The 13004-nt window shown below is 61.2% G+C and overlaps 1 protein-coding gene and 1 long non-coding RNA gene across 2 annotated transcripts in view; both read right to left on the bottom strand.

Moving 5' to 3' along the window:
- The window catches only part of LOC128823316 (mucin-2-like), a 44716-nt gene extending 35716 nt beyond the window's left edge, over positions 1-9000 (bottom strand). Inside the window, exons 1-2 of the mRNA XM_054005557.1 lie at positions 8994-9000; positions 6721-6930 (exon numbers count right to left, since the gene is read on the bottom strand). Of these exons, the coding sequence (XP_053861532.1) occupies positions 6721-6930; positions 8994-9000 (217 nt within the window). The remainder of the gene's footprint in view (positions 1-6720; positions 6931-8993) is intronic.
- A 1780-nt stretch (positions 9001-10780) lies between these two features.
- On the bottom strand, positions 10781-12637 carry LOC128823278 (uncharacterized). The gene is made up of 2 exons (XR_008441717.1): positions 12198-12637; positions 10781-11422 (listed from the first exon to the last, which is right to left on the bottom strand). It is a non-coding gene; the product is annotated as an uncharacterized LOC128823278 (long non-coding RNA).
- Between the last annotated feature and the right edge of the window lie 367 nt (positions 12638-13004).

Below are 13004 nucleotides of genomic sequence, written 5' to 3' on the forward strand. Positions count from 1 at the left end.
CTCCCTCTGCAGCCCACCTCTGGGGGGGTTCCTAAGACAGCTGGATTCCTCCCCCAGCCAGCTCCCCTCCCAGAGCCAGGGAGAGAACCCAGGAGTCCTGGCTCCCAGCCCCGCCCTGCTCTAACCACCAGCCCCCACTCCCCTCCCAGAGCCAGGGAGAGAACCCAAGAGTCCCGGCTCTCAGCCCCCCCTGCTCTAACCCACCAGCCCCCACTCCCCTCCCAGAGCCGGGGAGAACCCAGGAGTCCTGGCTCTCAGCCCCCCCTGCTCTGACCCACCAGCCCCCACTCCCCTCCCAGAGCCAGGGAGAGAACCCAGGAGTCCTGGCTCCCAGCCCCCCCTGCTCTAACCCACCAGCCCCCACTCCTTTCGAAGAGCTGGGGAGAGCAGGGGATCTGTGAGGAGCCAGCCCCGTTCTGCTAGTGCTACGGTGAAGGGCCGAGTGCTGGCTGCCTGGAAGCTGCTCCCACGTGCCACCAACTCCCAGGGACGGCTCTGGGGGATTTTAGCAGTCGCCCCCTGTCACGGAGTATTGGGGGACTCAGGGCCCTGCACCCCCGGCTTCCTGCGATTCACCATGACTCTCAGCCAGCCAGTAAAGCAGAAGATTTATTTGGATGACAGGAATACAGTCCAAGACAGGTCTTGCAGGCACAGACAACAGGGCCCCCCTCAGTTAGGTCCAGCTTGGGGTCCCAGGGCATGCCAGCCCACCCCCCTTTGGGGGGTCAGAGCCATCTCTGCCTCCCAGCCATCTCTCCAGCCTCCTTCCAGCCTGCTTCCAGCACTCCGCTCTCCGCGACCCCTCCCACAGCCTTTGTTCAGTTTCCCGGGCCCCGGAGTCACCTGACCTCCAACCCCCTCCTGGGTTCTCATGTTACAAGCTCAGGTATGTTCCCTTGGGCAGATTCCCATCCCCCGATGCAGACCATCCTAGTCACACTCCCCTGTCAGCATTCCCACACCCCAGCAAGAACAGTCCCAGTTCGTCACATCTCTCCCCCCTTCGAGACCGAACTGAGCAGGGTCACTTTAGCCAGTGACCTGGGGAAGTTCGAACCTACCCCCGTTCCCATGGATGCCCCCGCATCCCTCCCATTCCTTGGTGAGAATTACACCAGGCCCCTTCAGTTCCACGCCCCCCTTCGGTCGGGGGTGCTTGATGGCACTCGCAGTTCGCATGTGGGAAGGTTTATGCGGCCTGTGCCCTTTTCCCACCCCCATACCTCTGGGGTTCCAACTGGGCTGTGGTCTTCTCCCAGCGCTCCAGTCTGGAGGTCTGTGCTTTGGGCTCTCTTGGTTTAGAGCCGCCCTTTTAACCTTGGCCACCCTCTGGAAAGGCTCCTTTATGCTGGGCAAGGGTCCTAAAGCTGTTTTCCCCTTGTCCCAGGCCTTCCTCCCCCTCTGACAGGGGTCACAGGATCCGCAGTACTGTCGGACAGTAACAAAGACCCCAGGCCAGTAAAAGCTCCGTAGCAGCCTCTGCTGGGTACGCCAGGTTCCCTGGTGCCCTGAGAGGGGAATGTCATGGGCCCGGCACAGCAGCTGGCGGCGATACTTCTGGGGTACCACCAGCTGCCTCCTGATCCCCCCTGACTCCATTTTCCCTGGGGGAGCCCATTCTCGGTACAGGAACCCCTTCTCCCACAGGAACCTTTTCCGGCCACCTCGTCCCATGGTCTGTACCGCATTGAGGTCGGCCAGGTCCCTTATCTTCCGCAAGGAGGGATCTCTCTGCAACTCGGCCTGGAACTCAGCAGCTGGGACAGGGATGGCCACCTGCTCTTTCTCGCCCGCTGGGTCTGAAGCTGCAGCCTCCCTGAGCCGTGTCCCTGGGCGTTCCCTCCCCACCAGGCTAGGGTCCTGCGCCTCAGGCAAGGCACCCCCCCCAAGGCCAGGGCGCAGGGCCCCTCGCCGGCTCTGACTGCGGGTCACAACCAGTGCCTTTTGGGGGTTGCTTGGCCAGTTCTCCAGGTCCCCCCCCATCAATACCTCAGTGGGCAAATACAGGTGTACCCCCACATCCTTGGGGCCCTCCTTGGCCCCCCACTTCAGGTGTACCCTTGCCACGGGCACGTTGACTGGTGTTCCGCCCACCCCCGTCAGGGTCAGGTAGGTGTCGGGCACCACCTGATCTGGGGCCACCACCTCGGGCCGGGCCAGCGTCATCTCTGCGCCCGTATCCCAGTATCCATTGACCTTCCTCCCATCCACCTCCAGGGGAACAAGGTACTCTCTCCGGAGGGACAGCCCCGCGCCCACCGTATAAACCAAAAACCCTGAGTCGGGGGCATCCAGCCCCCTAGAGGAGCTGGCCTGGGGCCCTTCTCTCTCTTGAGCAGTTGATAAGCTGCCAGCACCTCTTGCGTGAGAAGCCTGCCCCTCGTCCGTCTGGGCCTCTACCAAGTTAACCCTATGCGGGTTCGGTCTGCTCAGTCTGTCCTTGAGCTTGGGGCACTGGGCCCGAACGTGGCCTCTTCGGCCGCAGTAATAGCAGCTCATGTCCCGTGGGTCCCCTCGAGCCGGTCGGTTGTCCCTGATGCTGGGCATTCCCCGTGGGAGGGGATTCCCCATATTCCCCCTTTGGGAGGTCCCAGGGTGACTCTCTCTCTGCATCGCGGCGGGCCTGTTCCTTTGGGGCTCCTCCCTGCCACCCCCTGACCGGCTCTTTACAAACTCATCGGCCAGCTGCCCTGCGTGTCGCGGGTTCTCTGGCTTTCGGTCCACCAACCACAGCCTCAGGTCGGATGGGCACCGCTCATACAGTTGCTCCAGTACCAGCAGTTTAATCAGGTCCTCCTTCGTCTGGGCCCCACCAGCCCACTTGCTGGCGTATCTTTCCATGCGGACGGCTAGTTGCAGATATGAGATCACAGGGGTTTTATCCTGACTCCGGAACCTTTCCCGGTACATCTCAGGAGTCAGCCCAAACTCACGTAGCAGGGCCTTTTTGAATAGTTCGTAGTCCCCTTTCTCTGCCTCTCCCAGTTGGCGGTACAATGCCACGGATTTGGGGTCCAGTAAGGGGGTAAGGACCCGGAGTCTGTCCGCGGGATCAACCCGGTGCAGCTCGCAGGCCGTCTCAAAGGCCTCCAGGAAGTCGTCCATGTCCTCCCCCTCCTTGTGTGGGGCCAGGATGCACTTATCAAAGCTCCGTGCAGTCCTGGGTCCCCCCTCACTCACCGCAGCCGGGGGTTCACTGCCCCTCAGTCTCGCCAGTTCCAGTTCACGCTGATGCTGTCTCTCATTCTCCTCCCGTTCATGCTGTCTCTGTTGTTCACGATCCTCCAGCTCTCTCAGTTTTAGCTCTTTCTCCCATTCCAGCCAATTCCGCTCCACGGATGCCGAACGTCGCCGGGAGGATCCTCTGCTGGCCGGCGAGCTTCGCCGGGGGGATCCCCTGCTGGCCGGGGGGGCCACGGCGCCTTCGGTATTTGCTGGGCTCCTCCCCACCCTTCCCCTAGGCATAGGAAGGAGGGGTCTCGGGAAGCCCTCAGCAGCCGGCTGACCACTCCCAGCTGGGACAGACACTGGTGCCTGCGCTGCATTTGCCAGGCTGCTTCCCTGAGACACAGGGATCAGTTCATTCGCGCGATCTTCCTCCTCCAGCCGGGCAATGAGCTGTGCTTTGGTGAGCCTCCCAATGCACAGCCCCCTCTGCTTGCACAGCTCCACCAGGTCGCTCTTAAGCCGCTTGGCATACATCTTCCTGCTGGCCACTCACCGGCCTGTGTGCTCACAGCTCCCCACAGTTCCCAGGGGGACCCCTAGTGTGCCAGCCCTTCTCGAGGTCACCGCCTCTCTGCCAGGGTCGAGCTGCAGACTCCTCCGCCCCTGGGACCACTCGCTGCGATCCCCCCGGGGGACCCTGTTACTGCAAAAGTCCTTCTCGCTGGTCACACACTCCCAGGGGTAATAACCGTCTCTCTCTCACTCTTCAGCACGCCTGGTCCCCGTCAATCCCACTTCGTTTTACTGCTCCCCAGTCACTTACTGCAGGAAGCGCCGTCCACGGGGTGCAGTAGATCCCACCGCTGCCACCAGTTGTCACGGAGTATTGGGGGACTCAGGGCCCTGCACCCCCGGCTTCCTGCGATTCACCATGACTCTCAGCCAGCCAGTAAAGCAGAAGGTTTATTTGGATGACAGGAATACAGTCCAAGACAGGTCTTGCAGGCACAGACAACAGGGCCCCCCTCAGTTAGGTCCAGCTTGGGGTCCCAGGGCATGCCAGCCCACCCCCCTTTGGGGGGTCAGAGCCATCTCTGCCTCCCAGCCATCTCTCCAGCCTCCTTCCAGCCTGCTTCCAGCACTCTCCTTTTGCGACCCCTCCCACAGCCTTTGTTCAGTTTCCCGGGCCCCGGAGTGGAGTCACCTGACCTCCAACCCCCTCCTGGGTTCTCATGTTACAAGCTCAGGTATGTTCCCTTGGGCAGATTCCCATCCCCCGATGCAGACCATCCTAGTCACACTCCCCTGTCAGCATTCCCACACCCCAGCAAGAACAGTCCCAGTTCGTCACACCCCCTCCACAGTCACCGCCATGGGGACTATCCCAGCCATAGTCACCACTGCTGGGAGCTGTCCTGCACTGAGAACTGTCCCTGACATCATCCCAGTCACCGCTGCTGCTGCAGGCACCCATTTCCTGGAGCTGTATCACTGAGGGGGGGGGGGCTGTGAGATCTCTCCTTGGCTCTCTGTGCCCCAGGGGGCCCCTGTCTGCACTGTGCCCCCTCCCAGCTGGGTGGTCTCTGCACACGTTTTATGTGCACCCTCCCTTCCATTATCCAGATCGCTAGCGAGAGCAGTGAGTAGCCCCAGAGCCAGGACTGAGCTCCCAACCCCCGCGGGACCCCACTGCACCCACCCGCCTGCTAAGAGCCACTCTGGGATGATGGCCGGTCAACCCCGGTCATGCTCCTGCCTTACTGGGGGCGTTCAACTCAAGCCCATCTCCCTCGCTGCCTTCTGAGACCCTCCTGCAGCGCGGCGTTGAATGCCGGACTCAATTCAAGGTCTAGCAAGTCTACGCTTCCCCCCCACACCCACCAGGCCAGTCACCAGGAGGGGCGAAGAGCAGCACTGGGGCAGAACCATGTAATAACTAGCCCATCCCTGACAAGCGTCTGTCTAACCTCCAGTGCCGAGATCCCACAGCCTCCCTGGACAATTTGTTCCCAGGCTTGACCACCCGGACAGTTGGGAAGTTTTTCCTGATGTCCAACCCAAACGGATCTGTCGCGTTCACGTCTTCCGCGCCCCCCCCCCCCCGAGAGCGGCTGGGGCAGCCTGGCCTGAGAGGGGGGTAAGAAACGGTGCAGAGGGCGGATGGGTGGGGGGAGGCAGCCGCCTGTGGCAGGGGGGCATGGTAGATTGACATAACACGGGCACTAGCAAACACCCCGGGAGGATCTCAAGAGACCTGGGCACTCCGGGGAGCAGGATACCCCGAAATAGGAAAGGAGCCTGGGTGTTAACTAACCAGCTCCCGGGGGCGGCCCCCACTCCCCCATTGACACCCAGTGTAAGAAGTGGAGGAGAAGGGACAGGAGCTTCTTCCTCCGTCCCCAGGCAGGTCTCCGATTCAGCCCAGCCAAGGGGCGTCCCAGGAGAGCCTGCACCCAGCCGCCGGCTCACCAAAACTGCGTGGGGCAGCGCCGATCCGGGACCTTTGCCCCTCAGAGGGCAGGTTCTCGGCATGCATGGGGAGGGGCTGGGGAGGTGGAAAAACGAGTCAGGAATTAACGAGAGATCGTTCTGTGTGCAGGGCCAAGCCGTGAAGAGAGAACGGGTTATAAGTGGCACAATCTCCAGCATGAGCGGCCGGCCAAGGAGCCGTTTGTGGCTTTTAGAAGTGTGTGTGTGTGTGGGGGGGGAATAAAACCTGGCTTCTGGCAGGCTGGATAGACGGAACTTCTCATCTCCCGTCGCTGCAGCTTGGCCCAGGCCTTTGTCACGCCGGGGCAGGAGGTGGTTTAGGGTTGGCTATTAGTAGGTTACTCTAAATGCATATGGAATGTGTAAAATAAACCCTGGGGAATATGAGTCACCTTGAACTAATGATACAATGGTCCCTGCTGGTCTTGGCATCTCTGACTTGCCTCAGGAGATCGTGGGTTACCGATTTTCTACTCATTGCCGTGCTGCCAACTCTTATGGCATTTGGTATTTTTCCTTAAAGCCCCAGCTCCTGGAGTCACTGGACTATGCAAGGATTTTAGCTTTCATTTTTGTTAAGTGTCATGCAATGAAAGGTGCAGAGACCCCACTCCCCTTCCAGAGCCAGGGAGAGAACCCAGGAGTCCTGGCTCCCAGCCCCCCCTGCTCTGACCCACCAGCCCCCACTCCTCTCCCAGAGCCAGGGAGAGAACCCAGGAGTCCTGACTCCCAGCCCCCCCTGCTCTGACCCACCAGCCCCCACTCCTCTCCCAGAGCCAGGGAGAGAACCCAGGAGTCCTGACTCCCAGCCCCCCCTGCTCTGACCCACCAGCCCCCACTCCTCTCCCAGAGCCAGGGAGAGAACCCAGGTGTCCTGGCTCCCAGCCCCCCACTGCTCTAACCCACCAGCCCCCACTCCTCTCCCAGAGCTGGGGAGAGAACCCAGGTGTCCTGGCTCCCAGCCCCCCACTGCTCTAACCCACCAGCCCCCACTCCTCTCCCAGAGCTGGGGAGAGAACCCAGGAGTCCTGGCTCCCAGCCCCCACCACGCAGCAGTACCTGTTGAGTCTCCAGCTGCTGGATGGGGGAAGCCTCCGGCAGGGGAATTTCCCAGCGACTCGGCTCCGCGTTTTGGTTTCGGTTTCACTTGCCAAGGGCTCAGCTGGGGAAGTGCCCCGGGGCCAGATGGCAGGATTGAGCCGGGGGCTCCCGGTTCTGCAGGACGGCCCAGGGCCTCGCTGGGCGGGTCAGTGTGTGACCCCGCCCGAGCTTAGCCACGAGAGCAGAGGGGCGTGGTCAGATGGGGCTGTGCAGCGTTCACACCGCCACAAACAATTCGATTCGGAGCGCGGTCGCGACGGTTATGCCAGCAGCAGCCCTGGCTCAGGCATAAAGAGCCCAGGAGTCCTGGCTCCCAGCCCCCCTGCTCTGACCTACCAGCCCCCACTCCCCTCCCAGAGCCGGGGAGAGAACCCAGGAGTCCTGGCTCCCAGCCCCCCTGCTCTAACCACCAGCCCCAACTCCCCTCCCAGAGCCAGGGAGAGAACCCAGGAGTCCTGGCTCCCAGCCCCCCCTGCTCTAACCCACCAGCCCCCACTCCCCTCCCAGAGCCGGGGAGAGAACCCAGGAGTCCTGGCTACCAGCCCCCCTGCTCTAACCCACCAGCCCCCACTCCCCTCCCAGAGCCGGGGAGAGAACCCAGGAGTCCTGGCTCCCAGCCCCCCTGCTCTAACCACCAGCCCCCACTCCCCTCCCGGAGCCGGGGAGAGAACCCAGGAGTCCTGGCTCCCAGCCCCCCCGCTCTAACCCACCAACCCCCACTCCCCTCCCAGAGCCGGGGAGAGAACCCAGGAGTCCTGACTCCCAGCCCCCCCCTGCTCTAACCACCAGCCCCCACTCCCCTCCCAGAGCCAGGGAGAGAACCCAGGAGTCCTGACTCCCAGCCCCCCCTGCTCTAACCCACCAGCCCCCACTCCCCTCCCAGAGCCGGGGAGAGAACCCAGGAGTCCTGGCTCCCAGCCCCCCTGCTCTAACCCACCAGCCCCCACTCCCCTCCCAGAGCCGGGGAGAGAACCCAGGAGTCCTGGCTCCCAGCCCCCCTGCTCTAACCACCAGCCCCCACTCCCCTCCCAGAGCCGGGGAGAGAACCCAGGAGTCCTGGTTCCTAACCCACCTGCTCTAACCCACCAGACCCCACTCCCCTCCCAGAGCCAGGGAGAGAACCCAGGAGTCCTGGCTCCCAGCCCCCCCTGCTCTAACCCACCTGCCTCCACTTCCCTCCCAGAGCCGGGGAGAGAACCCAGGAGTCCTGGCTCCCAGACCCCCTGCTCTGACCCACCAGCCCCCACTCCCCTCCCAGAGCCGGGGAGAGAACCCAGGAGTCCTGGCTCCCAGCCCCCCTGCTCTAACCACCAGCCCCCACTCCCCTCCCAGAGCCAGGGAGAGAACCCAGGAGTCCTGGCTCCCAGCCCCCCTGCTCTAACCCACCAGCCCCCACTCCCCTCCCAGAGCCAGGGAGAGAACCCAAGAGTCCTGGCTCCCAGCCCCCCTTGCTCTAATCCACCAGCCCCCACTCCCCTCCCAGAGCCAGGGAGAGAACCCAGGAGTCCTGTCTCCCAGCCCCCCCCGTTCTAAGCCACCAGCCCCCACCCCTCTCCCAGCGCCGGGGAGAGAACCCAGGAGTCCTGGTTTCCACCCCCTTCTGCTCTAACCACCAGCCTCCACTGCCCTCCCAGAGCCAGGGAGAGAACAATAGAGAGACATCAAAAAACCCAACTTATATTTGGCCAATATGTTGTGTTCATAGAATCTAAGGGCAGAGGGGAGCCTTGTGACTGTTGAGAAATTGCAGAGTCAGTTGCTGACCCCACTTTGGCTAAGTGTGAAACACACTCAAGAGACCAAATAACTGACTCCAGGCAGGTTTATCACTACGAACCAATCACACGGTGCAGGACAACCGTTCTCTGCAGTATCAGTCTCCGGGAAGCCGGCCCGTGCGGCATCAAAGGTGCGTCCCCCCATGACACATTTCAGCCGGAGGTATTTATATCACAAGTGACCCATTGCTAATGCCCTACCCAGCCGCTTGGCCCAGTTCCCTCACTGGTTCAGTTCCTTCCTTAGCTGGGTTTTGGATCCTGGCGCTCCAGGGGCCGGGCGACGGAGGGACTTCCCCGGTCGTCACGAAGACGCTGGATGAATCTAGCTTGATTTCAAACCGCTAACGACCGACTCAGGCCAGATGCTTCCGTGAACGCCGGGCCTGATGGGTCGCTTAGCACAGATGAGCAGAGTTGTATAGAACACACCAGCCAATTTACCATACGTACCTGCCATTAGATCTGTTGTGTGCTCAGTGCATCCCGAAACATGCCTGACACGTCCCATACATCACTCGACGTAATCGCCTAGTCCAGAGGTGGGCAAACTACGCCTCGTGGGCCACATCCAGCCTGCAGGACCATCCTGCCCGGCCCCCGAGCTCCTGGCCCGGAAGGCTAGTCCCGGCCCCTCCCTAGCTGTCCCCCCTCCCGCGCAGCCTCAGCTCGCTCGCTCCGCTGCTGGCACAATGCTCCGGGCGGCGGGGTTGTGAGCTCCTGGGGCAGCGCCCCTGCAGAGCCCGGCCTGACCCGGTCACTGTGCTGCGTGCCAGCAGTGGTGGCGGCCGTGTGGCCCAACTCCAGCCACTGATGCTCCAGGCCGCACGGTAAGGGGGCACAGAGCAGGGGGGTTGGATAGAGGGCAGTGCAGTTTGGGGTGGTGGTCAGGGGGTGGGGGTGTGGATAGGGGTCGGGGGGAACAGGGGGTTGAATGGGGGTAGGGGTCCCGGGGGGCAGTCAGGAAGGAGGGGGGGTTGGATGGGGTGGCAGGGGGCAGTTGGGGGCAGGGGTTCCAGGGGCAGTTAGGGGACAGGAAGGTGTGGTTGGATGGAGCAGGGGTCCTTGGGGAGCCGTCAGGGAACAGAGGTGGTTGGATGGGGCAGGAATCCTGGGGCGGGGCAGCAGGAGGGGGGACTGGGCCACGACTCCCTCCCCTAACTGGCCCTCGACCCGCTCCCCTAACTGGCCCTCCATACAATTTATGAAACCCGATGCGGCCCTCAGGCCAAAAAGTTTGCCCGCCCTGGCCTAGTCCGACCCCCTAAAAGTCAGAGAGTTCCCCCCGCCCTCAAGTAGTCCCTGTGGGAACCCAAGCAGATCTGTCAGAACAGCCCGTCTCGTTATAAGAGTTACCGGGGACGGAGAACCTCCTAGGGAAATTGTTCCACTGGCTAATTACACACATGGTGACAAATTGATGCCTCATTTCAGCTTCAACTCCCAGCCCTTGGGTGGCGTAATTACTTTGTCTGCTACGTCAGAGAGTGTGTATCAAAGGTGTGCTCCAGGAATCTCTCAGTCCGAGGCAGGGTTTCAAATCCGTCTCTGGCCCCTCTCCGATTTAACCACCGCCCTGCTGGAACTGCGGGGGCCAGAATGGGGCACGGGATTCCCCCGGGACAAAGAACAGAAATTCATTGCCGTGGGCTGGAGCTCTTCAAATCTCATCCCGCTTCATCCCAGCTGGTGCCGCTGGAGGTGGCGCCTGGCTCCCTGTCTCTGGCCCGGACTATTGGAAGATCTCTTGGCTCAGGGGGACCAAAGCCCGGGGTCCCTGAACACAGCAGCAGCCACCATGGTGAAGCTCACGGCAAACAGCTGATTTGTCGGGGCTCCTTCCCCACTCTGAACTCTTGGTACAGATGTGGGGACCCACATGAAAGACCCCCTAAGCTTATATTCCACCAGCTTAGGTTAAAAACTTCCCCAAGGCACAAATTCCTTGCCCTGGAATGGTATCGCTGCCACCATCAAGTGAGTTAGACAAAGATTCAGGAAAGGACCACTTGGAGTTCCTGTTTCCCCAAAATATCCCCCCAAAGCCCTTCACCCCCTTTCCTGGGGAGGCTTGAGGATTTCCCTCTAGGCAAAACTTTAAAGTTACAAAAAACCACCAAAAAAACAAACCAGGAATAAACCTCCCTCTTAGCACAGGGAAAATTCACAAACTAAAACAAAAGATAATCTAAGGCATTTCCTTGCTATTATTTACTATTTCTGTAATATTAGATGTATCATTTCAGTAGGTCTCTCTCTTTGTCTCAGAGAGAACAACAGACAGAGCACAAAGCAAAAACCGTCCCCCACAGATTTGAAAGTATCTTCTCCCCTTATTGGTCCTGTTGGTCAGGTGCCAACCAGTTTATTTGAGCTTCTTAACCCTTTACAGGTAAAGGAGGGATTTTATGCTACCCTTAGCTGAATGTTCATGACACCCCAAAAGGGAGGGGTGGGCAGGAGGGTCCATCCCCTCGTCTGTTTGTCCCCTGCCTGTTGGCACAAAGATGTTCCTGGCTCACAGCTGGGGCTGGCTGCTTCCCTTGCCCTGCAGTTGTTGCCTCTTCTTGATGCGGCATCGGGGGAGCTTGTACCCGCAGTAACCCACTTTCAGGCACCGGAAGCAGAAGGAGCACGGGCACTCAGCACACCACACCGTGGGGCAGCCCTTCTGGGTGTGGGTCACCAGAGCACTGCAGCCGGGGCAGGCCCGCAGCGCCGGGCACCCGTGCACCGTTGAGTTGCGGTCATTGATTTTGGGTGCCCCGTCCAGGGCGGTCTGCAGCAGGCACCTGAGGTCGGTGTCGGGGGAGGAGGCCATCCAGGCGGTCGGGGGGGGGGGGCAGGCAGGGCCCCTAGGACACCTGGGTCCAGAACAGGTGCTGGGGGAACGGGGAAGACGGAGCATTAGCCATTGGCAACACCTCTGAGGTTCCCAACCCAGCCCTCTTTCTTCGTAGGTCCCCAGTAGGGCATCCCCCAGGCCCGGAGATGAATTGAGCTCTGTGGCCAGAGGCCCCAGATAACGCCTGGCTCCAGGACAAGACCAGCCCCTGAGGGCTCGCCAAGTGACTGAGTTGCCTGGTGTGTCTGCCCATCCCTGTCCCGCTCCGGTTCCTCTTGCCACAGCATCTCCCGGCACATGCCACGTCCCCACGGTGCCCTGCAGAGCCAAACACCAGCTGTGCCCGTCACTGCTGGGGTGGAGCCAAAGAACCAGCTCTCGGGGGAAAGAGAAACGGGGCCCCGGGGAGGCCATGAGACCTGCAGAAGCTGTTGGAGTCACCTAAGAGCCAATGAATGAACCCGGGTGTCTCAGCACCTCCTCCCCACCCCCCACTTGACCCCATTAAACTCCCCTGCTCTCCCAGAGCCGGGGAGAGAACCCAGGAGTCCTGGCTCCCAGCCCCCCTCTGCTCTAACCACCAGCCCCCACTCCCCTCTCAGAGCCAGGGAGAGAACCCAGGAGTCCTGGCTCCCAGCCCCCCCTGCTCTAACCCCCCAACCCCCACTGCCCTCCCAGAGCCGTGGAGAGAACCCAGGTGTCCTGGCTCCCAGCCCCCACTGCTCTAACCCACCAGCCCCCGCTCCCCTCCCAGAGCCAGGGAGAGAACCCAGGAGTCCTGGCTCCCACCCCCCAAGAGGACGCAGCAGTACCTGTTTAGTTGTGGGAAGCTGCCCCCCAGACGAGTCTCTGGCTGCTGGAGGCTCCATCAGGGGAATTTCCCAGCGACTCGGCTCCGTGTTTCATTTTCGCTTGCCAAGGGTGCAGCAGGGGAGGTGCCCCAGGGCCAGGCACCGAGCGGCCCAGGTGGGAGGGCTGAGCCACTGGGCGGATCAGCGTGTGGCCCCGCCTGAGCATATGGCAGGGGAGGAGTCAGATGCGACTGTGCACCATTCACACTGCTTTGGAGTGTGGTCCCGACGGTTATACTAGTGTAAGCGGGGAATGGTCCCGCTATTGTGGGGAACTTTCCTGGCTTCTGCACTACCCCGGTGAAGTGGGCTAGCGAAAGGATCCGAGTCCTCGCTCCCACTTCCTTTACCCAGAGGCCTCCCTGCCCTTGAGGGCTCCCCTTCCACTCTCCTGTCTGGCAGAGTCCTCGTAACCCCGACAAGGCTGGACCCAGGATTCCTGGGGGGCTCGACCCCCAACCCTGCTGTGGTCACCTAGGACAGGGGCTAGGGTGTCCCCACTCCGGGGTACTCTCTCTGCACTGGGCACCTCCCTGACCCACTGATCATTTCATACAATTTAAAGCAAATACAAGTTGTTTAATTAACAATTAATTTTAAAAAAGAATAAGGAAAAATGGGAAAGGTTAAAGGAAAACACATCACCCCGCTCTGTGGCCGGGAACATCACAAACAGTGTCTCTGGAACGTCAGGGCAGTTCAGTCCGTTTCTTGTAGGTCCCAGGCTCCTTCTCAGGCCCTGTCTGTGCTGCAGGGACGCTGTGGGTT

This window comes from Malaclemys terrapin, chromosome 15, assembly GCF_027887155.1.
Source record: "Malaclemys terrapin pileata isolate rMalTer1 chromosome 15, rMalTer1.hap1, whole genome shotgun sequence".
NCBI lineage: Eukaryota > Metazoa > Chordata > Testudines > Emydidae > Malaclemys > Malaclemys terrapin.